Here is a 23,631-nt window from a genome sequence, read left to right as displayed (position 1 = left end):
CCACACTTGTCATGCGCTAGACTTAGTCATATCCAATTCAAGGTTGTACACAAAGCGCAGATGACCGACGGCCAAGGTGAGCCCATTTTTCCTGGGAGTAGACCAACGTGTGCAGTGTGCTGCGTCCCCGGCGAACCATACCCACATGTTCTGGGCTTGTCTGAGGCTGTTGGGGTTCTGGAGGGGGGTCACTATTGCACTGTCTAAAGTATTGGGAATATAGGTAACACCGTCCCTGTGGGTAGCAATTATCGGAGTGTCTGATGATCCGTGTGCTCTGGTGGGGACAGAAGCTGCCACAGTGACATTCACCTCCCCGCTAGCCCGGTGGAGGATCCTGCTGAACTGGCGGCCTCGGAGCTACCAAAGTGTTGGGACCTGGGTGCAGGACCTAGCTGAATTCCTCCACTTGGAAAAGATTAGGTTCTCCATTAGGGGATAGATGGGGGGTTCTCCATGAGGTGGAAGCTTTTCATTGACTTTTTCAAGACATACTAAAATGTCAGTAGAGAGAGGGAGAAGCAGGGGGGTTGAGGGCTATGTTAGGTATCTTTTATTTGAGGGAAGGGGAGAGTTGGGGGATACTTTGGTTAAAAAGCTCTCTGGGGGTGTGGCGAGTTTGTATGTCTGGTGGGTTTGCCATGTTACTTTAATACATTGTTATATGATATGTTATGCTTTTTTTCTCATGGCTCGTTGATTGTGTTGTCTCTGTACATATTTGATACACCTCCAATAAACTATCTTTCAAAAAATATAACCTTGCCTCTCTTTCCAATTCTTTTAAACACTTGTTTTCCATTGTCGTTCTTCATTCTCATTCTCAGCTTTCTTCCTTTCTTTGCTCTTCACAATGTCTCTGCTGTTTCCTTTCCATTCGTGGCCCTTTCTCTAACATTCCTCGCCGCCGGGGTACATACCCTGTTCCTGAGCAGTTCAACGTGTCTGTGCGGAGATCTGTAAACACGTTGAGTTTGCGAGTCTGTTTTGGGCATGTACAACATTGAATTACCATTACATCACTTTAACTCAGTTGATTGTATCTTGTGAAAAGCCTTCCTCACTTTAACTGATGTTTGACACACAACCTTGCCAGAGTGTGGATGGACAGAGAACAATAAATGCAACATTTAAAGCGACAATGCTATCTCTGGTCAGGAGATTTTTCTTTTAACTGATGTACAGATATATACAATGATTTATTCTTTATTGTCATTTCTGACTTATTTATATTATCGCACCGGTCCTTTAAATATAATAAATACTGGATAAAATCAGAAAATGCTGAAAATACTCCAGTTCTGGTGAAAGGCCATCAACTTGAATCATCAAATCTGTTTCCCCGTCCCTTTGATGCTGACAGACCTGAGTCTTTCCAGCATTTTCCATTTTTACTTTCAAAAATATGTCCTTGATTTAGAAAACCGTGAAATAGTTTGCCTGCAGGAATTCTGTCCTGCAACAAGAAGGTGAGTTAGCACAATAAGGGATGACTTTTCTGTTTTGCCTTCCCCTTATCCCGTTAGAGAGTTACCTGGCCACTTTGATAGCATCACTGTATATATTTGCTTGTTACCACTCTAGTGGCACACCACATTGATTCACAAACAAATAAGTCACTCTTCCATTCTGACTTTAAATTAAAGGGCAGCACGGTAGCACAGTGGTTAGCACAGTTGCTTCACAGCTCCAGGGTCCTAGGTTCGATTCCCGGCTTGGGTCACTGTCAGTGCGGAGTCTGCACGTTCTCCCCGTGTCTGCGTGGGTTTCCTCCGGGTGCTCCGGTTTCCTGCCACAGTCCAAAGATGTGCAGGTTAGATGGATTGGCCGTGATAAATTGCCCTTAGTGTCCAAAAATGTTAGGTGGGATTACTGGGTAACGGGGATAGAGTGGAGACCTTAAGTAGGGTGCTCTTTCCAAGGGCCGGTGCTGCCTCGAAGGGCCGAATGGCCTCCTTTTGCACTGTAGATTCTATGGTTCTACAAACATGCTGCTTTAACCCAAGCACATTATAGGATTCATGTGATGCTTTGCTACTATTCATATATTTTGGATCGGTTTAACCTCTTCGATATAATTCTACTTTTGGTTATTTTATATCTTACCACTCCATGTCGACTCCCGTCCCTGTTTTTTTAAAATCGCTACCTCTTATACTGCATTCAGTATTTTTCCAGTTGATTTATTTTAATTCTGCGACTGTGATTTAAAAAGAAAACTCTGGTCCTCTTATGCACCATGACTCACTCAGCACTTGATGATGTATTTATGTAATTTATTTAGTACTGCTGTTATGAAATGCATCTCAATTATTCCAGACTAATAACCAGTGGAAAAAGGAATGAAGACAAATGTATCCCTCCAGTATAGCCTGAGAAATGGTGCTGCAGCTCCTGGGGCATGTGCATTGCAGGTTTGCACGAAATGGGTTCTGGCGATAACTCATGCAGTGTGCAGCCCACCACCAGTTTGCTTCTGGCTTCTCCCGCACCGTACAGAGCTGAGTGTCGCCCTGTACAGTTGGTGCAATTCATGCAGCGTTCCTGCGTGCACAGCACGTCCGTCTCGTGTCAGCATTGTTGGTTGCAAGTGGAACTTAAGACAACCTGCATTCCGACAAGCTAACTTGCGGTTTATTCTTTTGGGTGAGTAAGCAAAAGCAGTTTTCAATAAAGAACACCCGGCACACTATTTCTTTTTCAAACTTCAGATCCATTGAAACCTGACTGGCGGTGAACCCGGACAGATGCAATTCCTGTTAATGCCGCTCTTCAGATCAAATGAGCTGCAGTTGAGTTTTGAAAGCCTGGATCCATCAAGAAAGATGACATTTTGAAGAAGAGGAATTTCCGGATAAATACTTGATTCTTTATTAGATTTAATGAAGTGAAATGGATGTACTGGGTCAGATTATTCCTTTTAAGGAGTAGTGTTCTCAGAGCGCTCGGCTTTGAATATTAACTGGTACGGCAGAGAAGAGATAGAAACTCATTAAGTCTTAGGCAGCATCTGAAACTTCTGGTCTCAAATGGCTTAAGTGCCAATAATGATGCAGAAATGAGTCAAAAACGAGAGCTGTTTTCACTTTTTCAGTAATCGCATATCTAATTTCACTATTTCTTTCCCATAAATTACCCAGTTATTTCCTGAAGGTAATGGACATGAATAATTTCCCTCAAAATATTCCAAGTGGCTCAAGTTTATACAGTGGATTTTGTTCACAAAGTGAGGCTCATGGTTACTTTGCTGTTGATGTGCCGGCTCTTTTCTTTAATGTGTTCACGCCAGGGAATATAGCATGCCTGTGTCACATTCACACTGTGGTCCCCAAAGGATTTGGGATCACCGAAGGGAGCATGTTCAATATCCAGAGTGGAACATCTTTATGCAGGTCCGAACGTGGGAGTTTGGCACGGCCATTGAGAAGTGAGGTCAGAGATGATTTCAGCACATAAGACCATAAGACACAGTAGCAAAATCAGGCAATTCGGCCCATCGATCCTGCTCCTGTGGTGATACACCACTGTACTTCCCTAGCATTGTACATAGTTATATAATAGTTTTGTGTAACGTGGCCCTGTAATCCTGTGTATTGTACTGTGTATTGTACTGTAGCTCTGTAGAGGTTCGGTCACCTGTATGTAACCTGACCTGGCCACGGAGAGCTCCGCCTTGGCCACTTCCCCGGGAGTTAGGTATAAGACCCAGCTTCTGAGACCTGACCCATTTTGTCTGGGGTCGTCTGTGTCGGGTAAGCTTCCTATGTAGTGTATTAAAGCCTTGGTTAAAGTCTCACATGTCTTTGTGGTTCTTGACGCTTAGTGCATCAGCTCCACCATTCAGTCATAGCTGATGTGTTTCTCATTCCCATTCTCCTGTCTTCTGACAGTAGCACATGGTTAACACTGTTGCTTCACAGCTCCAGGGTCCCAGGTTTGATTCCCGGCTTGGGTCACTATTTGTGCCGGGTCTGCACATTCTCCCCGTGTCTGCGTGGGTTTCCTCCGGGCGCTCCGGTTTCCTCCCACAAGTCCCAAAAGACGTGTTGTTAGTTGAATTGGACATTCTGAATTCTCCCCTGTGTACCCGAACAGACACCGGAATGTGGCGACCAGGGGCTTTTCACAGTAACTTCATTGCAACTTTAAAGCCTACTTGTGACAATAAAGATTATTAATTAACCCCCCTTCCCGTTATTAATCAAGAACCTATCTATTTTTTTCTTAAAGACATTCAGTGATTTGGCCTCCACTATCTTCTGCGGCAAAAAGTTCCACAGATTAACCACCCTCTGGCTGAAGAAATTCCTCCTCATCTCTGTTTTAAAGGATCGTCCCTAGAATGAAGAGCATGTCGTATGAGGAGTGGTTGAGTTCTCTGGGTCTGTACTCTTTGGAGTTTCGAAGGATGAGGGGGGATCCTATTGAAACTTACAGGATACTGTGAGGCCTGGATAGAGTGGAGAGGATGTTTCCACTTGGAGGAAAAACTAGAAGCAGAGGACACAATCTCAGACTAAAGGGCCGATCCTTTAAAACAGAGATGAGGAGGAATTTCTTCAGCCAGAGGGTGGTGAATCTGTGGAACTCTTTGCCGCAGAAGGCTGTGGAGGCCAAATCACTGAGTGTCTTTAAGACAGAGATAGATAGGTTCTTGATTACTAAGGGCATACGGGGCAATGGAGAAAAGGCAGAAGAATGGGGTTGCGAAACATATCAGCCATGATTAAATGGAAGAGTAGACTCGATGGGCCGAGTGGCCGACTTCTGCTCCTATGTCTTATGGTCTTATGGTCCCGTCAGTCTGAGGCTGTGCCCTCGGGTTCTAGTTTTTCCTACAAGTGGAAACATCCTCCCCACGTCCACTCTATCCAGGCCTCGCAGTATCCTGTAAGTTTCAATAAGATCTCCCTCATCCTTCTAAACTCTCAACGAGTACAGACCCAGAGTCCTCAACATGTCAGAACGGGAAAGCATCATGATCTAGATAAGGAGGGCAGGTCTTTCACCCATGGAAGAAGGTGCTGATGGGGTTAGACAAAGAGCGATGGGAAGAAGCTCAGATGGAGTTGGCAGCAGCATGGACGTGTTGCGTGGAATGACCCATTCCTGTGATGTATACTTTCTAATCCTTTGTAAACGCGTTTTGGTCTATGATACAAAGACTGAAATGCTGGAAATGGTCAGCAGGCCAAGCAGCATCTGCGGAGAGAAACAGAGTCATCATTTCAGGTTGCAATGACCTTTCTGCAGAAATGAATAGTGCACGCTGTTTGCCACCTGTTGAGTTGTTACCTACTTACTGACAGAACAAAATATACCTTGAACATGTAAGACTTGTAACCCTGTTCTCTCTGTCCTTCCTTTTCCAGCTTCACTCTGATGTCGATAAGGGAGACGGCACGCTCAAATATATTTTGTCGGGCGATGGGGCTGGGACAGTATTTACGATTGATGAGAACACTGGGGACATTCACGCCTTGAAGAAAATGGACCGGGAGGAAAAGTCCTTTTATGCATTGCGTGCCCAAGCCATTGAAAGGCGAACTGGGAGGCCGGTAGAACCAGAATCCGAGTTCATCATCAAGATCCATGACATTAATGACAACGAGCCAAAGTTTTCAAAGGAAACGTACCTCGCTACTGTTCCTGAAATGTCTGATGTTGGTAAGTTTAAAACTGGACGATATACGGAATAAACGCAATGAAACCTCAAACATCTACAAAATAATCCCAGTCAGAATAGAACTTTGTTGAATGTAGCGTTTTAAGCCTTTCCAGTTTCTCCAATATTGAAGTGATTTTCTCTTCAGTGTGAGAGGTATCAATGCTAACAAAATGGATTATGTTCTGATATTAACATCAACCATTCCCAGGTCGGATTTGGTACGGATGCAGTAAAAGCTCCCTACAGTCTGCCTTAACAAGTTACTCTTACCTCAAAATAGCATCCTGCTGGTTTACTGAGATGTTCGAGTTTCCCGTAACAATTTTTTTTTGAGCAGTTAGCAGTTTGTGATCAATATTCACTCCCTACCACTGTATTGGAAGTACCCAGATGCCGCTCACAATAAAAAGAATGAATAGCTTGCATTGATGTAGCGCCTTTCACAACCTCAGTGTGTCCCGAAGCGCTTTACAACCAGTGCGGTACTTTATTGTAGGAAAAGCGGGAGCCAAAATGCGAACTGCAAGCCTCCATGAACAGCAACTGGACAAGGAGCAGATAATCTGTTGTGATGGTGTTGATTGAGAGGTACATATCGGCCAGGATATCATAGAATTGAATCATAGAATTTACAATGCAGAAGGAGGCCATTCGGCCCATCGAGTCTGCCCCAGCTCTTGGAAAGAGCACCCTACCCAAGGTCACACCTCCACCCTATCCCCATAACCCAGTGACCCCACCCAACACTAAGGGCAATTTTGGACACTAAGGGCAATTTAGCATGGCCAATCCACCTAACCTGCACATCTTTGGATTGTGGGAGGAAACCGGAGCACCCGGAGGAAACCCACACAGACACGGGGAGAACATGCAGACTCCACACAGACAGAGACCCAAGCCGGGAATCGAACGTGGGACCCTGGAGCCTTGAAGCAATTGGGCTAACCACCATGCTACCGTGCAATATAGAGAACAACTTCCCTGTTCTTCTTCGGAACAGGGTCATGTGGTCTTTTACAGCTAACTAAGAATGGAGTGCGGCAAGAAATCAGTCAGCCACCAACAAAAGGCCTGAAGTTATGTAATCTTTGCTGGTATTTTTGCCGACTGTGGAAAAAGAAAATCAAGATGCTCGAGCTTGGTACTCACATCAAATGAGTCAACTGCTCTGAGAAAATGTAATTTTTATTGCCTTGGGTTGAATGGGCTAGCATACAATGTTTGGAAGAATGAGAGGCGATCTCATCGAAATAAATACAATTCCTGGAGGGCTCGACAAGGTAGATACCGTGAACAAGGTAGATACGGTGAAGGTGCTTCCTCCTGGCTGAAGAGTCTGTAACTAAGGGACACAGCCTCAGACTGAGGGATCAGCGCACACTCGGAGGGGGTTAGCTATGCGGAAAGGCTGAATAGACTCGGATTGTTTCCATTGGAACGACGGAGGTTGAGGGCCGACCTGATAGCGGGCTACAAGATTACGAGGGGCATGGATAGAGCTGATAGCAGGCACTTTTTCCCAGGGTGCAGGGGTCAGTCACCAGGGGCATAGGTTTAAGGTCTGTGGGCAAAGTTTTGAGGAGATGTGCAGGGCAGGTTTTTTACACAGAGAGTGGTGAGTGCCTGTGGTGAATGTATAATTACTGATAATTCACCAGTGTATTGTGTTATGTTATTAACCCTGTGGGCTCTACCTATGGGCCATTATGTGGCTTCACCCACAGGGGATATGTTGGGGCATGTACGCGCTCCACCCATGGCTCCACCCCTTTAGAGGAAGTATAAGAGCTGCTGACCTGCGGGGCCGCCTTCAGTGTTGTACCGGTCACAGGCAGGCTCAGTTCTAAGCTGATTAAACCCACGGTTTACTTCTCCACGTGTCTTCGAGTGAATTGATGGTCGCATCAGTGCCTGAAACGTGTTGCCAGGGGAGGTTGTGGAAGCAGATACATTAACGCCGTTCAAAAGGCATCTCGATCGATACATTGACAGGATTGGTGTAGAGGGATACGGCACAAGGAATGCTGAGGGTTTTGGCCAAGGGTGGTATCATGACCAGTACAGGTTTGGAGGGCCGAAGGGCCTGTTCCTGTGCTGTATTGTTCTTTGTTGTTTGATCAAAAGGTTATGACTCTTTGGAATTCTCTACCCCGGAGGACTATAGACGCTGTTGTTGAGGATATTGAAGACTGAGAGCTATAGACATTAAGGAAATCGAGGGATATGGGTAGAGAGCAACAAAGTGGTGTTGAGGTAGAAGGTCAGCCATGGAATCGGAGCATACTCAAGGGGGCTGAATGGCCTACTCCTGCTCTCGTTTCCAATGTTCTTATTAACTTAGAAGTCTTAGGTGTAGCAAGAAAATAAAAACAACTTGCACAAGTGTGGCTGTCTTTGTGAAGAGCGATGCCTCAGAATACTTCACTGGGACTGTCAGGAACAGAGGCAAAAGCACAGTAAAAGGAAAGGCAGGGTGAAGAGATTGTGAATTGAAGTGGTTTAATGAGACAATTGCAGATAACAGGATTGTCTGAATAGTAGGGTCAGCCTCCAGTATTGGAACGGACAGCAGGGAACAAGCTGTAAACTGGTATCAGAAAAGAAGAGGTGCTAAATGTAATCAAGAAATGTTGGCATGAGCCATTGTCTGATTGCATTACTGGCAATACTGGGAGGGGGAGACGGTGGCTTTGTGGTAATGTCACTGGACTGGCAATCCTGGGGCCCAGGCTCTGGGCATATGGGTTCACATCCCACCACAGCAGCTGCTGAAATTTAAAGTCAATTCTCAAATTTGGAACATAAAGTTAGCCCAGTGATGGCAACCATGAATCGCTCATAGAGGCCTAGATAGAGTGGACGTAGAGAGGATGTTTCCACTTGTAGGAAAAACTGGAACCCAAGGGCACAGCCTCAGATTGAAGGGACGGTCCTTTAAAACCGAGATGAGGAGGAATTTCTGCAGCCAGAGGGTGGTGAATCTGTGGAACTCTTTGCCGCAGAAGGCTGTGGAGGCCAAATCACTGAGTGTCTTTAAGACAGAGATAGACAGGTTATTCATTCATAAGGGGACCAGGGGTTATTGAATTGGGATGGCAGATGCTATTCACCCGATGCTGGTATCTATGTATTTATCATCATAGAATTTACTTTGTGTACCTTGTGTTGTACTATTATGTATTTTCTTATCATGTAATAAATAATTTGTTTGAGCTGCTCGCAGAAAAACACTTTTCACTGTACCTCGGTACACGTGACAATAAACAAATCCAATCCAGAGCAGGCTCGATGGGCTGAACAGCCTAATTCTCCTCCTATATCTTATGGTCTTAAGATCATTGATCAGCATAAAAATCCTTCTGCTTCAATGGTATCCTTTAGGTAAGGAACCCTGCCGTCCTTAGAGACTCCAGACCCACAGCAATTGACTGCCCTCTGAAAGGGCAAATAGGGATGTGCAACCTAATGTTGGCCTTGCCAGCACCACCCGTATTCCACGAAAGAATAAGGAAAGAAATGGGAGCATTGATCCTCCTTAGAGCCACAGAATGCACCATAGAGACGAAGAGGTAAACCATAGAATCATCGAATCCTCACAGCGCGGAAGGAGGCCATTCGGCCCATCGAGTCTGCACCGACCTTCTGAACGAGCACCTAACCAAGGCCCTCTCCCCCACCCAATCTCTGTGACCCCACGTAATCTGCACATTCCTGGACACTGAGGGATAATTTATCATGGCCAATCCACCCAGCCTGCACATGCTGTACTGTTCTATGTTCTTTGGACTGTGGGGCGCACTGGTAGCACTGCAGTGTCACGGCGCCGAGGTCCCAGGTTCGATCCCGGCTCAGGGTCACTGTCCGTGTGGAGTTTGCACATTCTCCCCGTGTCTGCATGGGTTTCGCCCCTACAACCCAAAGCTGTACAAGGTAGGTGGATTGAACACGCTAAATTGCCCCTTAATTGGAAAAAATGAATTGGGTACTCTAAATTTAATTTAAATTTTAAAAAAAAAATCTTTGGACTGTGGGAGGAAACCGGAGCACCCGGAGTAAACTGACGCAGACAGGGGAGAAAGTGCAGACTCTGCACAGACAGTGACCCAAGACCGGAATCGAACCCGGGTCCCTGGCGCTGTGAGGCACTATGCCACTGTGCCGCATTGAGTCTCGATAGAAAGACTGGTCATAGTTAAAGTTGGACAATTTGGTGACTTTTACAAGAATGATCTTTGTATTACAGATAGTGCAAAACCCAGTTTGCAAAGGCTTGGACGTGGCAGATGTGGTAAGAGAGTTGAGTTTGAACTGAAAAGACAGATTGGAAATGGAACCATATTCAGGGAGAATGGAAAGGTGGAATTGTTGAGTAAGGATTTTGAAGGAGTTGGAAAAATACCAAAAGATACAGGGACATTGAGAAGGTTGGCATGGTGGCACAGTGGTTAGCACCGTTGCCTCACAGCTCCAAGGTCCCAGGTTCAATTCGGCCTCGGGTGACTGTCTGTATGGAGTTTGCACGTTCTCCCCATGTCTGCGTATGTTTCCTCCCACTGTTCAAAGGTTAAGTGCATTGATCAATTGCCCCTTCGTCCAAAAGGCTATGCGGGATTACTGGGTCACAGGGATATGGAGGAGGTGTGGGGTTAAGTAGGGTTATCTTTCCAAGGCCAGTGCAGACTTGATGGGTCGAATGGCCACCTTCTGCACTGCAAAATTCCACGATTCTATGATGTAAGGGACGGATTTCATGAAGAAGATGATGCTGAAGAGTGGAGTCGGAAGGCGTGTGACTTGGGGGAGAACTTGCAGGTAGCGATGTTCCCATATGTTTGCTGCCCATCTTTGTGGTAGAGGTTGTGGATTTGGAACGTGCTGTCGAAAGGAGCCAGTTGATGCAGCAACTTTTGTATTTTTTTAAAATAAATTTCGAGTACCCAATTATTTTTTTTCCAATTAAGAGGCAATTTAGTGTGGCCAATCCACCTAGCCTGCACATCTTTTTTGGGTTGTGGGGGTGAGGCCCACGCAGACACGGGGAGAATGTGCAACCTCCACACAGTCAGTGACCCGGGACCGGATCAAACCCGGGTTCTCGGCGCTGTGAGGCAGCAGTGCTAACCACAGTGCCACCGTGCTGCCCTAACGTCTGTAATGATACTTTGTGATATTGCTGGCAAGTTTCCAATACAGTTCCACGATTAACATTGCAGTGATTATTTATAATTTCTCATTGCACAGCTTTCTTCAGCCAATAGGGTGAATGGCTGACAATCCCCCCAAAGTGACCCATCCTGGCTGAGTGAGCAGCTGAAGTCTCCTCAGCACCTAACCCTTGGCGACATATAATTGGGTGCTCCCTTTAAGGAAACCGACCCACAGCCTGCTTTCATCATAGGGTATTACAGCATGGAGGATGGCCATTCAGCCCATTGTGCTGCTGCTAGACCCAATATTAGCTTTACTAAATAAAGGCAGAAATTGCTGGAAATTCTCAGCAAGCCAGGCAGCTTCTGTGGAGAGAGAAGCAGGGTTTATGATTCAGGTCGATGACCTTTTGTCATGGGATAACGAAATATTCGCCGAGCCACGAACTTTGAATCATTTAATCTCAGAGATCAGGCGATGACAGTGGAAAACCGAGTGGCTAAATATACATATCCATATATAATTGAATGTTGCGACTGGATTCATAGATACTACATAGCAACAAAGAAAATAGTAGCAAGTAGAGGCCATTCAGCCCCTTGAACCTGCTCTGCCATTCAACTGGATCATAACTACCACTATGTCATTTTCCCGCACTATCCCCATATCCCTCGATATCTTGAATATTTTGAAATCCCATCAATCACTATTTAGAACATAGAACAAACAGTGCAGAAGGAGGCCATTCGGCCCATCGAGTCTGCACCGACCCACTTAAGCCCTCACTTCCACCCTATCCCTGTCATGATATTCAAACACACACATCATGATGGACACACTAACAGGCAAATCAGAGTACACAACACCACAACCAATCACAGACAAGAACACCAACCACATAAAAAGCACGAGCACGACACCTGGAGGTCAGTAGGTCTGGGGAGAAGGAAGCATGAAAGAGCTGTTGATACACCACAAGCAGGGAGCCCCCCACGTGCAGAGTGCAAAGACCAAGTTGTAAATAGTGAGTTTAAATAAACAAGCGTTGTGCCATATGCAACTGTGTTGGCTCTTCTGTGTGTTAGAACACCCAACACCACATGGTACAGGAGTGGATCGATACCTGCCTACCAACCTGCCATTCTGGACATGGACCACACCGGCAAACCGCAGCCGATGCAAGTCACGGGGAACCTAGGCACCAACTGGAAGCTCTACAGGCAGCGATTTGACCTGTACATCCGTGCCACCGAAAAACAGAATGTCTCGGATGATTCGAAGATTGCAATGCTCCTCTTCTACGCAGGCCCCCACCCAAATGATGTCTTTAATTCACTGGTGTTCGAGGAAGGCGAAAACCAGGCCAAATATGACACGGTCATCCTCAAACTGGACCAGCACTTTCAAACTGAAGTAAACGAAACTTTCGAAAGATACATCTTTCAGCAACGCCTGCAAGGTAAGGAGGAGCTTTTTCAACCCTTTTTGACGCACCTCCGGATTCTGGCGCAGTCCTGCGGTTACGGCACCACCACAGAGTCCATGATCAGGGACCAGATTGTTTTTGGCGTTGCCTCCAGTGGCCTACGCCAGCAGCTTCTTAAAATAAAGAGCCTCACCTTAGCGTCTGCTGTGGAAGCCTGTGTCCTCCATGAAAATGCTACCTGCCGTTTTGCCCGATTTCAGGCGTCCGAGTTGGCACGGAGGGGGTCCCCAGCCGTCGAATCGGCAAGCCAGGCCGCCCACGACGTTGAACGCATCCAGCCCGTCGATTTCTTCCCGCCCCACGGCCCGGACGACAGCGGCCGCTTCCCGCGCTTTTCGCGGTCTCCCGCGCAGGTGCGCGCCAAGAATAACGGCCACAACGAGGGACGCACTGCGCAGGCGCGCCCACCGCAAGATCGCACTGCGCATGCGCAGTGGCGCAACGAACGCCGTGACGTCATGACGTGCAGCAAGTGTGGAGGTCTACACTTAAAAGGGCAATGTCCTGCAAAATACCAACAGTGCAACAGATGTGCCATGATAGGCCACTACGCAGCCCGCTGTCGTGCGGCTCAACCCATGGATCCGGCGCATCCTCGACAACCTCGCACACGAGTCAGGACCGTCCAGCCCACGCATCAAGACTTCCAGTTAAGTGATGCAGATGACCAGGATGACTTCAGAGTTGCCGTCATTGATGTCAACAAGGTCAATGCCATCAATCCAGACGATGAGTGGTGTGCCACCCTGACGGTCAACCGATCGCGCGTCGCCTTCCGTCTGGACACCGGCGCATCCGCCAACCTGATTGCTTACTCTGCAGTCCAGGCCATGAAGGTCAAACCACTCATCACACCATCCCGGCTTAAGATGGTTGACTATAACGGGAACGTTATCCCGTCCGTAGGATCTTGCCAGCTACAGGTGACTCACAAGAGGTACACGGCCACACTCCCCTTCGAAGTTGTGGGCTCATCAAAGGACTCGTTACTGGGCGCACAAGCGTGTAAGGTCCTTCACCTGGTACAGCGCATCATGTCTCTCTCTCCAGATGAGATATCCGACTTCCCGGATGCTGAGTTCCACGCGAATCTCCATTCCCTCCTCGCTCACAACCAGGAGGTTTTTGAAGGCATGGGGACATTGCCACACACGTACAAGATTCGACTCAGACCGGACGCCATCCCTGTCGTTCACGCACCTCGCAGGGTTCCTGCGCCTCTCAAAGACCGCCTCAAGGCACAACTGCAGATTCTTCAGGACCAAGGGGTCCTATCCAAGGTCACGGAGCCCACGCCATGGGTCAGCTCCATGGTCTGTGTAAAGAAGCCCTCTGGCGAGCTCCGTATATGTATAGATCCAAAAGATCTGAACAACAACATCATGCGGGAACACTATCCCATCCCGAAACGAGAAGACCTCACCAGCGAGATGGCGCGAGCCAACATATTCACTAAATTGGATGCGTCCAAAGGATTCTGGCAGATCCAACTGGACCCGGCCAGCCGAAGACTATGCACATTCAACACCCCTTTTGGCAGATTCTGCTACAACCGGATGCCATTCGGCATCATTTCGGCATCTGAAGTATTCCACCGCATTATGGAGCAGATGATGGAAGGCATCGAAGGGGTACGTGTATATGTGGACGATATCATCATTTGGTCCACCACTCCGCAGGAACACATGCATCGTCTTCGACGTGTCTTCACCCGCATACGGCAAAATGGCCTGCGTCTCAACCGTGCGAAGTGTGCTTTCGGCCAGACGGAGCTGAAATTCCTCGGGGACCACATCTCAAGGTCCGGGGTCCGTCCCGATGCAGACAAGGTTAGCGCCATCACAGCCATGCCACGACCGGCTGACAAGAAGGCTGTCTTAAGATTCCTGGGCATGGTCAACTTCCTTGGGAAGTTCATTCCCAACCTGGCTTCTCATACAACAAACATGCGCCATCTCGTAAAAAAATCGACGGAATTCAACTGGCACCAGTCGCATCAGCAGGAATGGGAGGAGCTCAAGCACAAACTGGTCACGGCACCAGTGCTGGCCTTCTTTGACGCGACTCGCCCTACAAAGATCTCAACAGACGCCAGCCAATCTGGTATTGGAGCGGTACTCCTGCAAAAAGACAGCACGTCATCATGAGCCCCGGTTGCGTATGCCTCACGAGCCATGACCCCTACCGAACAGCGCTACGCGCAAATCGAAAAAGAATGCCTGGGCTTGTTAACTGGACTGGACAAGTTCCACGACTATGTGTATGGCCTGCCACGATTCACGGTCGAAACTGACCACCGCCCCCTGGTCAACATCATTAACAAAGACCTGAACGACATGACTCCTCGCCTCCAGCGCATCTTACTCAAACTCAGGAGGTACGATTTTGAACTGATCTACACTCCGGGGAAGGAACTCATAGTGGCGGACACTCTTTCCCGAGCAGTGAGCACACCACCAGATGCGGAGGGGTTCGTGCGTCAAATTGAGGCACACGTGACTCTGACAGCAGCAAATATGCCAGCTGATGATCCTTGTCTGGCCCACATACGCGCAGAGACGGCGACTGACCCTCTGCTGCAGCGAGTGATGCGCCACATGACGGAAGGGTGGCTAAAAGGGCAGTGCCCCCAGTTTTATAATGTGCGAGATGATCTCACCAATATAGACGGGGTCCTTATGAAATCGCATAGGATCGTCATTCCACACAGTGTGCGCCAGATGATTCTTCGTCAACTACACGAAGGCCACTTGGGTGTCGAAAAATGCAGACGAAGGGCCCGGGCGGCGGTATATTGGCCGGGTATTAATGAAGACATAGCCAACATGGTGCTCAACTGCACAACCTGTCAGAGGTTTCAGCCGGCGCAACCTCCGGAAACACTTCTACCACACGAGATGGTGACGTCCCCCTGGGCGAAGGTGGGTGTTGACCTATTTCACGCGCTCGGCAGAGATTACATTGTTATTATAGACTACTTCTCAAACTACCCGGAAGTCATGCCTCTCCATGATCTGACGTCGTCCGCAGTCATTGGGGCCTGCAAGGAAACGTTTGCTCGCCATGGCATTCCAAGGACTGTCATGTCAGACAATGGACCTTGTTTTGCCAGCCGTGAATGGTCGTCCTTTGCCGCAGCATATGGTTTCACTCATGTGACATCCAGCCCTCTGCATCCACAATCGAACGGGAAGGCTGAAAAGGGTGTCCACATCGCAAAGCGGCTCCTGTGCAAGGCGGCTGATGCCGGATCGGACTTTAACCTTGCCTTGCTGGCCTATCGATCGGCCCCGTTATCCACGGGCCTCTCGCCAGCGCAGCTACTAATGGGTCGCTCCCTCAGGACGACGGTACCTTCCGTCCTGGCACCGACAACAGACCATGAGGCGGTTCTTCGGGACATGCAACTGCAGCGTGATCGCCAGAAAGGTCGGTACGACACACGAGCGACGGACCTGCCCCCCCTGTCCTCCGGAGACAAAGTACGCGTCCATCAACCGTATGGTGGCTGGTCAGCACCGGCCGAAGTCCTCCGACAAGTGGCTCCCCGCTCGTTCCTGGTTCGCATGCCGGATGGTTCCGTGCGTCGCCGCAATCGGCGCGCCCTTCGCCGACTTCCACGTTCACAGCCACACAACACGCCAGATCCTCAACAGGCTTCCGAGGATGACTTTGTGGAGCTGCCGCACATCACGCCCTTTCCATCGCCACCCATGGCCATGCCTGCACAGCAGCCGGTGGTTCTTGATCCACCCTTAAGGCGGTCAACCCGAATTCGTCGCAAACCCATTAGAATGGACTTATAATACAGTTCATATGTTTAATAAGTTGGACAATTTTACATGATAACCTGTTGTTGTTTATCGTTCCAGATGTCGTCTGACTGGACAACTGTTCAAAATTTTTTTTTCTTCTTCTCTCGTTCGCATTTCTGTTATGTTATGGTACAACTGGATTCATGTGACGCACTCGACATCGCCCCATGTACATAGTTCCGTCATAGACACATGCTGCACACGACACACACACACTCTTAGATGCACTCACGTCACGATCATATTTATTACCACGTAGGCACATATCTTTGTAAAAAGGGGGGATGTCATGATATTCAAACACACACATCATGATGGACACACTAACAGGCAAATCAGAGTACACAACACCACAACCAATCACAGACAAGAACACCAACCACATAAAAAGCACGAGCACGACACCTGGAGGTCAGTAGGTCTGGGGAGAAGGAAGCATGAAAGAGCTGTTGATACACCACAAGCAGGGAGCCCCCCACGTGCAGAGTGCAAAGACCAAGTTGTAAATAGTGAGTTTAAATAAACAAGCGTTGTGCCATATGCAACTGTGTTGGCTCTTCTGTGTGTTAGAACACCCAACACCACAATCCCCATAACCCAATAACCCTTCCTAATTTTTTTTTTTGGACACTAAGGACAATTTATCATGGCCAATTCACCTAACCTGCACGTCTTTGGACTGTGGGAGGAAACCGGAGCACCCAGAGGAAACCCACGCAGACACGGGGAGAACGTTCAGACTGCACACAGACAGTGACCCAGCAGGGAATCGAACCTGGGACCCTGGCGCTGTGAAGCCACAGTGCTAACCACTTGTGCTGCCCTAACTTCTGTCATGTTATTTTGTGACACTGCTTTGTGATCTTGAAGATACTTAATGACTAAGTCTTCACAGCAACGTGGGGTAAAGAATTCCAAAGACTCATCACTCTCTGTGTAAAACAATTCCTCCTCAGCTCAGTCTTAAATGGCCTGCCCATTATTCTGAGACAGTAACCCCTGGTTCTAGATTCCCCCCCCACCCCCCACATCCCCAGCCAGAGGAAACATCCTTCCTGCATCCACTCTGTCAAGCCCTGCAGGGAATCTGCATGTCTCCATTAAATTGAGCAACCTCTCTCCCATTCTTCTGAACTGCAGAGAATATCAACCCAATCTCCTCACTTTCTCTTCAGAGGACACACCCACCACCCCAAGAATCAGTCTGCACTCCCTCGATGGCCAGTATATCCTTCCTTAGATCAGGAGCCTAAAATTGTACAAAAATACTTCAGCTGTGGTCTCACCAAGGCTCATCACAATTTCAACCAGATTCAAATCCACTTGCAATGAAGGCTGACATACAGTTTGCTTCCCTATGTGCTTATTGCAACCTGTCTGCTAGTTTTCAGTGATGCATGAAGACGGGCAACCAGGGCCCTTTGGACACCAACATTTCCCAATCACTCAGCATTGAAGAAATACTCCGTATTTCTAGTTTTCCTGTCAAAGTGGATAACTTCATACGTTTCCACATTATATTCCTTCTACCTTGTTCTTGCCCACTCACGTAGCCCGTCTAAATCCCCTTGAAGCTGCTTTGCATCCTCCTCACAACGCACATTCCTACCTCGTTTTGTATCATCAACAAATTTGGAAATATTACACTTGACCTCTATATCCAAACCATTGACGTGGATTGTGAATGCCTGGGAACAAGCACTTATCCTAGCTGTGTCCCACTAGTCACAGCCTGCCAATCTGAGAGTGACCCATTTATTTGTGTTTTCTGTCTGTGAACCAATCCTGAATCCATGCCAATACTTTACCCCGAATCCCATGCATTCTATTTTTTTACTGACCTCTCGTGTGGGACCTGTCAAATGCCTTTTGAAAATCCAAATAAACCACATTAATTGGTTTCTCGCTTACCTAATCTGCTTGTTACATCCTCAAAACCTCCCATCAGCTGGTCAAACATGATTTCCCTTCCATAAATCCATGTCGGTTCTGCTGAATCCCACCATTATTTTCTAAATGTCCAGTTATCTCATGGTTTGCAATAGATTCTCGCGTTTCCCGTGCTACCAACATCAGGCCAGCAGGTCTGTAGTTCACTGTTTTCTCTCTCCCTCCTTTCTAAATAGAGTGCTTACATTTGCTACTTTCCAGTTTGCAGGAATCATTCCAGAACCTATAGTATTTTGGAAGATCCCCACCAATGCAGCCACTATTGGTAAGATCTCCGGCCGCTGCCCAACGGCCGGCCGCCTCCCGCTGCCAAGAAACACACCACGGGAAGGCCGGGGAATATTGCCCTATCTCTACACCCTCCGTGCAGGTAATCACAAAGGGTGGCATTCCCCAGCCCCACCGCGTGCGTCTTGTCCTCCTGCCTCAGAGGCTGCTCTCCATTGATCGCTGGCAGGATTATCCAATCCCGTTGATGCCTACATTGTTTTGCATGGCTCACCTATCTTGCTGCTGGGGAATCTCCCATTGCGGGGGGGGGGGGGGGGGGGGGGTGGAGAGGGAGGCGTCACCTTTGGCGCCACTGGAAGGTCCCACCGGCAGGCAGGAAGGGCAGGAAACCCTGCCCAAGGTATTTGTTTAGTTCCTCTGCCATTTCCTGTTTCACCATTGTAAATGTGCCAGGTCCAAGGGAGTTGTTGCCGTTGTAAATAGACTTCAAGCCTCTTTGCTTTTTTTTGTGCCTGCTGTTGATTTGCAGTCCATTGTCGAAGAACATTAGTGCCAGATTCAGGTTCCATTTGCTTATTGACGTGACTGTTTATCAGCTGCAGCTCTGAGCGTGCTTGCTATTGCTGGTGCTGGAGAACATTTGTCATCGCTGCTTAAGACAGAACAGCCAAACTGTACCACTTACACAAAAAAATAACCCTTCAGTGTGACAATGGTGAACATCAGCCCACCGTAAGTACACGGGATCTCATTTGTTAGCATCACATTGGACAAATCGACTCAGTGCGCAAAAATAGAAACAACATGATCATGTGTTATAAATCATGCTTTTTTCTGTTGTTGTAAGACCTGTCAAATAGAATCACGGCTATTTTGTTTGAATTATCAATTGGGCTTCAGCCCCATTGCGTTGCCTCTGTAATAAATTGTATTTTGGCAGCGTTTAAGAGACTGAACCTTCTTCACCAATTATTACCAAGTGTTGGTCTGTAATCCTGCACAATAAGCTGCTTTGTGAAACAGGCAGGCCATTTCACAGGAGAGGCATCACAAAAAAATGCAGTCCATCCCTCAATGGGCACCTGCACGCACCCACTTTTCAGTGGGCACAGCCCTAAATACTGGGCAAAGGGAGTGGGGGCAGCAGGACCTGACTCTGATGGGAGAAACAGAATGAAGCTTTTGAGTCCAATGTGACTTCTTTGGAAGAGGAAGTTACATAGATACATAGAACTTACAGTACAGAAGGAGGCCATTCGGCCCATCGAGTCTGCACCGACCCACTTAAGCCCTCACTTCCACCCTATCCCCGTAACCCAATAACCCCTCCTAACCATTTTAGGTCACTAAGGACAATTGATCATGGCCAATCCACCTAACCTGCACGTCTCTGGACTGTGGGAGGAAACCGGAGCACCCGGAGGAAACCCACGCAGACACGGGGAGAACGTGCAGACTCCGCACAGACAGTGACCCCGAGGGGGAATCGGACCTGGGACCCTGGCGCTGTGAAGCCACAGTGCTATCCACTTGTGCTACCGTGCTGCCCTAAAGTTCTGAAGAAGACCGGCATTGGATTCAAAACGCTAACTCTCCACAGAGGCTGCCGGGCCTGCTGAGGTTTTCGAGCACATCCTGGTTTTACTTCCAATCTCCAGCATTTTTTTGCTTTCATCTGAGCAATGGAGACCACTTTGGGATGGTATTGGGGGATGTGGACGCGGGGAGGAGTTGGAGTGGGGGCCATGACGTGTAAGACCAGAGGAGGTTACAGAAAGAAAGAACCTGCGTTATTACAGAGCATTTCAAAACCTCAGTATGGCCCAAAGCTCTTTACCACCAACAAAGTACTTTTTAAAATGTAGTCTTTGTTGTGACGAAGGAGGCATGGCGGCAATTTGCACACAGCAAGATCCCTCAAGCTGTAACATGAAAATGGCCAGGTAATCGGATTTAGTGATGTTGATTGAGGGAGAAATAATTGACCAAGTCATTAGTGACAACTGCCCCCGCCTCCTCTTCCAAGTAGTGCCATGGGACCCAAGCGGGCAGATGGGACCCTGGTTGAATATCTGACCCAGTGATCCCCCGGTACCGGTCTAGAGTGTCTTGAACACCCAAAGTTCTGACTCACAATCGACGTGGTAATTTGATGTCCTTTCTGGGAAGCTCGGAGGGGACTAGGCGAGGGTGATGTTGGTATGATAAGATAGGTGATCTTGGCCATGGAGACAATAGTTCACCTTCGGGTCAAACTGTAGATGAGGACGGTTTGATCCAAGTTGACATGGTAGCTGGGCAGAGGGGGGGGGGGGAATGACTGGGAGTGAGGCTAGTGTGTCTGTGGTGTGGGCTGCAGACAACATGTCGGGGAGAGCTTGACATCCAGAAATACGTCTGTATTAAGTGGCGGAGGGGTGGGGTGGGGGGGCATGGGAGATGTGGGCGGAGTTGGGGGTGGTGACGGGGGGATAGCTAAAAACCAGGAATGGATCAAATGACCATGCCAGTAAATCTGGGATTTGAATGTGTCAAGGAGGCCTGTTGGCTGGGAGTTGATTGCACCCGAATACCCATACTCTCCATCTTTTTCACATGCCTCTGTCTCTGTTTTTTCTTTTAATCTGTTCATTGTTGTAATATTCCACCACGGGACCTATGGGGTGAGAATGATTGTCTTCCCCGTGGTCCTCGCGGAATACGAGCTCACCCACTAGGGGCGAAGGAATTCCAATTAACCAATGTGTAGAAGGTCACCCAGTAAGGCACCGCCCAGAGAGGAACCCGGTGGGGATCAACCGGGTTGTGTATATACCATATTGTAAATAAATGGGTGGGTGGGGTCATCCTCATGCGTTTGTGCTGTGCAGATAGCCCATAATTCCCAGGGGGGGGGGGAGTATGCCTGACCTCAGTATTCGGCCACCAGCTCAAAATGGCGGCCCAATGCCAGGATTGCGAAAGAATCCCATCAGCTCCCCATCACCCTCCAAGCCGCCCATTAGTCTGGCTTGCAAATCATTCCTGGGTCAAAATCCTGGAACCTCCTTACAGCAATGTGGGTGTACCTATACTGCATGGATGGCAGAACTTCACGAAGATGACCCACCAGCAGCTCGTCATGGGATGGACAATAAATACTGGTCTATAGCAATGGCCACATTCTGTGAGTGAATAAAAACTTTACCTTTCCTGAAAAAAAATTAATGAAGCTGTTAAAACAATGTAGAGCGTTATTAACTAATACACAAATGTTATTGGGCAGAATTCTCCATTTGAGAAGTGTTCTGGGAGGGCAAATTGATTCATTTCCTTCACTTATCTTCTGTTCTTTTGCAAAAAAATCATCGTATTGTCACAGTGCAGAGATTAACAGAGGCAGAACTAGCTTTTGTAGCAATACAAAGGTGACATCATGCTCCATGTACGATCAGGCAAAGGAGCTGGGCTAAATCTAACATGGCCACCAAGTTATTGCATATGTGGCTTCCAGGGGGTGGCTTTTTTATTCTGCCTCCAAACAGGTTTAATGCACTAATTAAACTAGTGAGACCCCAATCGCAAGTGTAGCGCACAACATAAGACATAGGAGCAGAATTAGGCCACTCGGTCCATCGAGTCTGCTCCGCCATTCAATCATGTCTGATATTTCTCTCATCCCCTTTCTCCTGCCTTCTCCCCATAACCCCTGATCTCCTTACTAATCAAGAAGCTATCTATCTATGACTAAAAGACACTCGGTGATTTGGCCTCCACAGCCTTCTGCGGCAAAGGGTTCCACGAATTCACCACCCTCTGGCTGTAGAAATTCCTCTTCATCTCTGTTTTAAAGGATCGTCCCTTTAGTCTGAGATTGTGTGACCTCTAGTTCTAGTTTTTACCACAAGTGGAAACATCCTCTCCACGTCCACTCAATCCAGGCCTCGCAGTATCCTGTAAGTTTCAATAAGATCCCCTCTCATCCTTCTAAACTCCAACGAGTGCAGACCCAGAGTCCTCAACCGTTCCTCATACGACAAGCTCTTCATTCCAGGGATCATTCTTGTGAACCTCCTCGGGACCCTTTCCAAGGCCAGCACATCCTTCCTTGGATAATGGGCCCAAAACTGCTCACAATTCCCCAAATGGGGTCTGACCAGAGCCTTGTACAGCTTCAGAAGAACATCCCTGGTCTTGTATTCTAGCCCTCTCGACATGAATGCTAACATTGCATTTACATTCCTCACTGCCGACTGAACCTGCAAATTAACCTCAAGAGAATCATGAACAATGACTCCCAAGTCCTTTGTGCTTCTGATTTCCTAAGCATTTCACCATTTAGACTCTCGTCTGTGGACCATTCAGACTGAAATTGGGACCATTCAGAGAAAACATGAAGTTGCTGATACACATTCCAGGCAGATCAAAAGGGCTAATCAGACATAGACCATCCAGTGCAGAACCTATCGAGTCTGCACCGACCCACTTAAGCCCTCACTTCCACCCTATCCCCATAACCCAATAACCCCATCTAACCCTTTTGGTCACTAAGGGCAATTTATCATGGCCAATCCACCTAACCTGCACGTCTTTGGACTGTGGGAGGAAACCGGAGCACCCGGAGGAAACCCACGCACACACGGGGAGAACGTGCAGACTCCGCACAGACAGTGACCCCGAGGGGGAATCGAACCTGGGACCCTGGCGCTGTGAAGCCACAGTGCTAGCCACTTGTGCTACCGTGCTGCCCACATGCAAAGGTTATGGCCTGAGATGCACGAGAGTAGGGAGAGAGAGAGGGTTTTGAATCCTGAAAAGCATGGGAAACAGAGTGGTTGAGAGTGAAATTGAATTGAGGGTGAGCACTGGAGCTGTGGATGCTTGGGTGAAGAGGCCCTCTACGCTGACTGCTAATAGAGCAGATTACCGATTTAAAAGGCCCAAATGAGCTTTCTGTCATCATTGTCATTGAGCTTTGGCAGTTTGATATGTGCCCTACTTGTTTGATTTTTTTGTGCCTGAATCCAGTTAGCTCATGTGGAATCCGAGTGCAGAAATAACACCGTGTCTGATTTCTTATCCCAATGGAGTCAGTGGAATTTTAAACTGGTTGCTGATTCACTGTCGCCCACTCTGTGCTGTTGCTGAAGACCGACATCGCCTCGCATATCTTAGCATAGTGGTTAGCACCGTTGCTTCACAGCGCCAGGGCCCCAGGTTTGATTCCCGGCTTGGGTCCCCGTGTCTGCGTGGGTTTCCTCCGGGTGCTCCGGTTTCCTCCCACAGTACCGAAAGACGTGCTTATTAGCTGAATTGGACATTCTGAATTCTCCCTCTGTATCCGAACAGGGGCC

The 23,631-nt window shown here is 48.1% G+C and overlaps 1 protein-coding gene across 4 annotated transcripts in view; it reads left to right on the top strand.

Moving 5' to 3' along the window:
- The window catches only part of LOC140425627 (cadherin-6-like), a 260,191-nt gene that overhangs the window by 97,444 nt on the left and 139,116 nt on the right, over positions 1-23,631 (top strand). For all 4 annotated transcript variants that reach the window (XM_072510136.1, XM_072510133.1, XM_072510134.1 and 1 more), the window contains exon 3: positions 5,373-5,667. In XM_072510136.1, the coding sequence (XP_072366237.1) occupies positions 5,373-5,667 (295 nt within the window). The remainder of the gene's footprint in view (positions 1-5,372; positions 5,668-23,631) is intronic.

This window comes from Scyliorhinus torazame, chromosome 6 (genome assembly GCF_047496885.1).
Source record: "Scyliorhinus torazame isolate Kashiwa2021f chromosome 6, sScyTor2.1, whole genome shotgun sequence".
NCBI lineage: Eukaryota > Metazoa > Chordata > Chondrichthyes > Carcharhiniformes > Scyliorhinidae > Scyliorhinus > Scyliorhinus torazame.
This window is presented reverse-complemented; position numbering and strand designations above follow the sequence as displayed.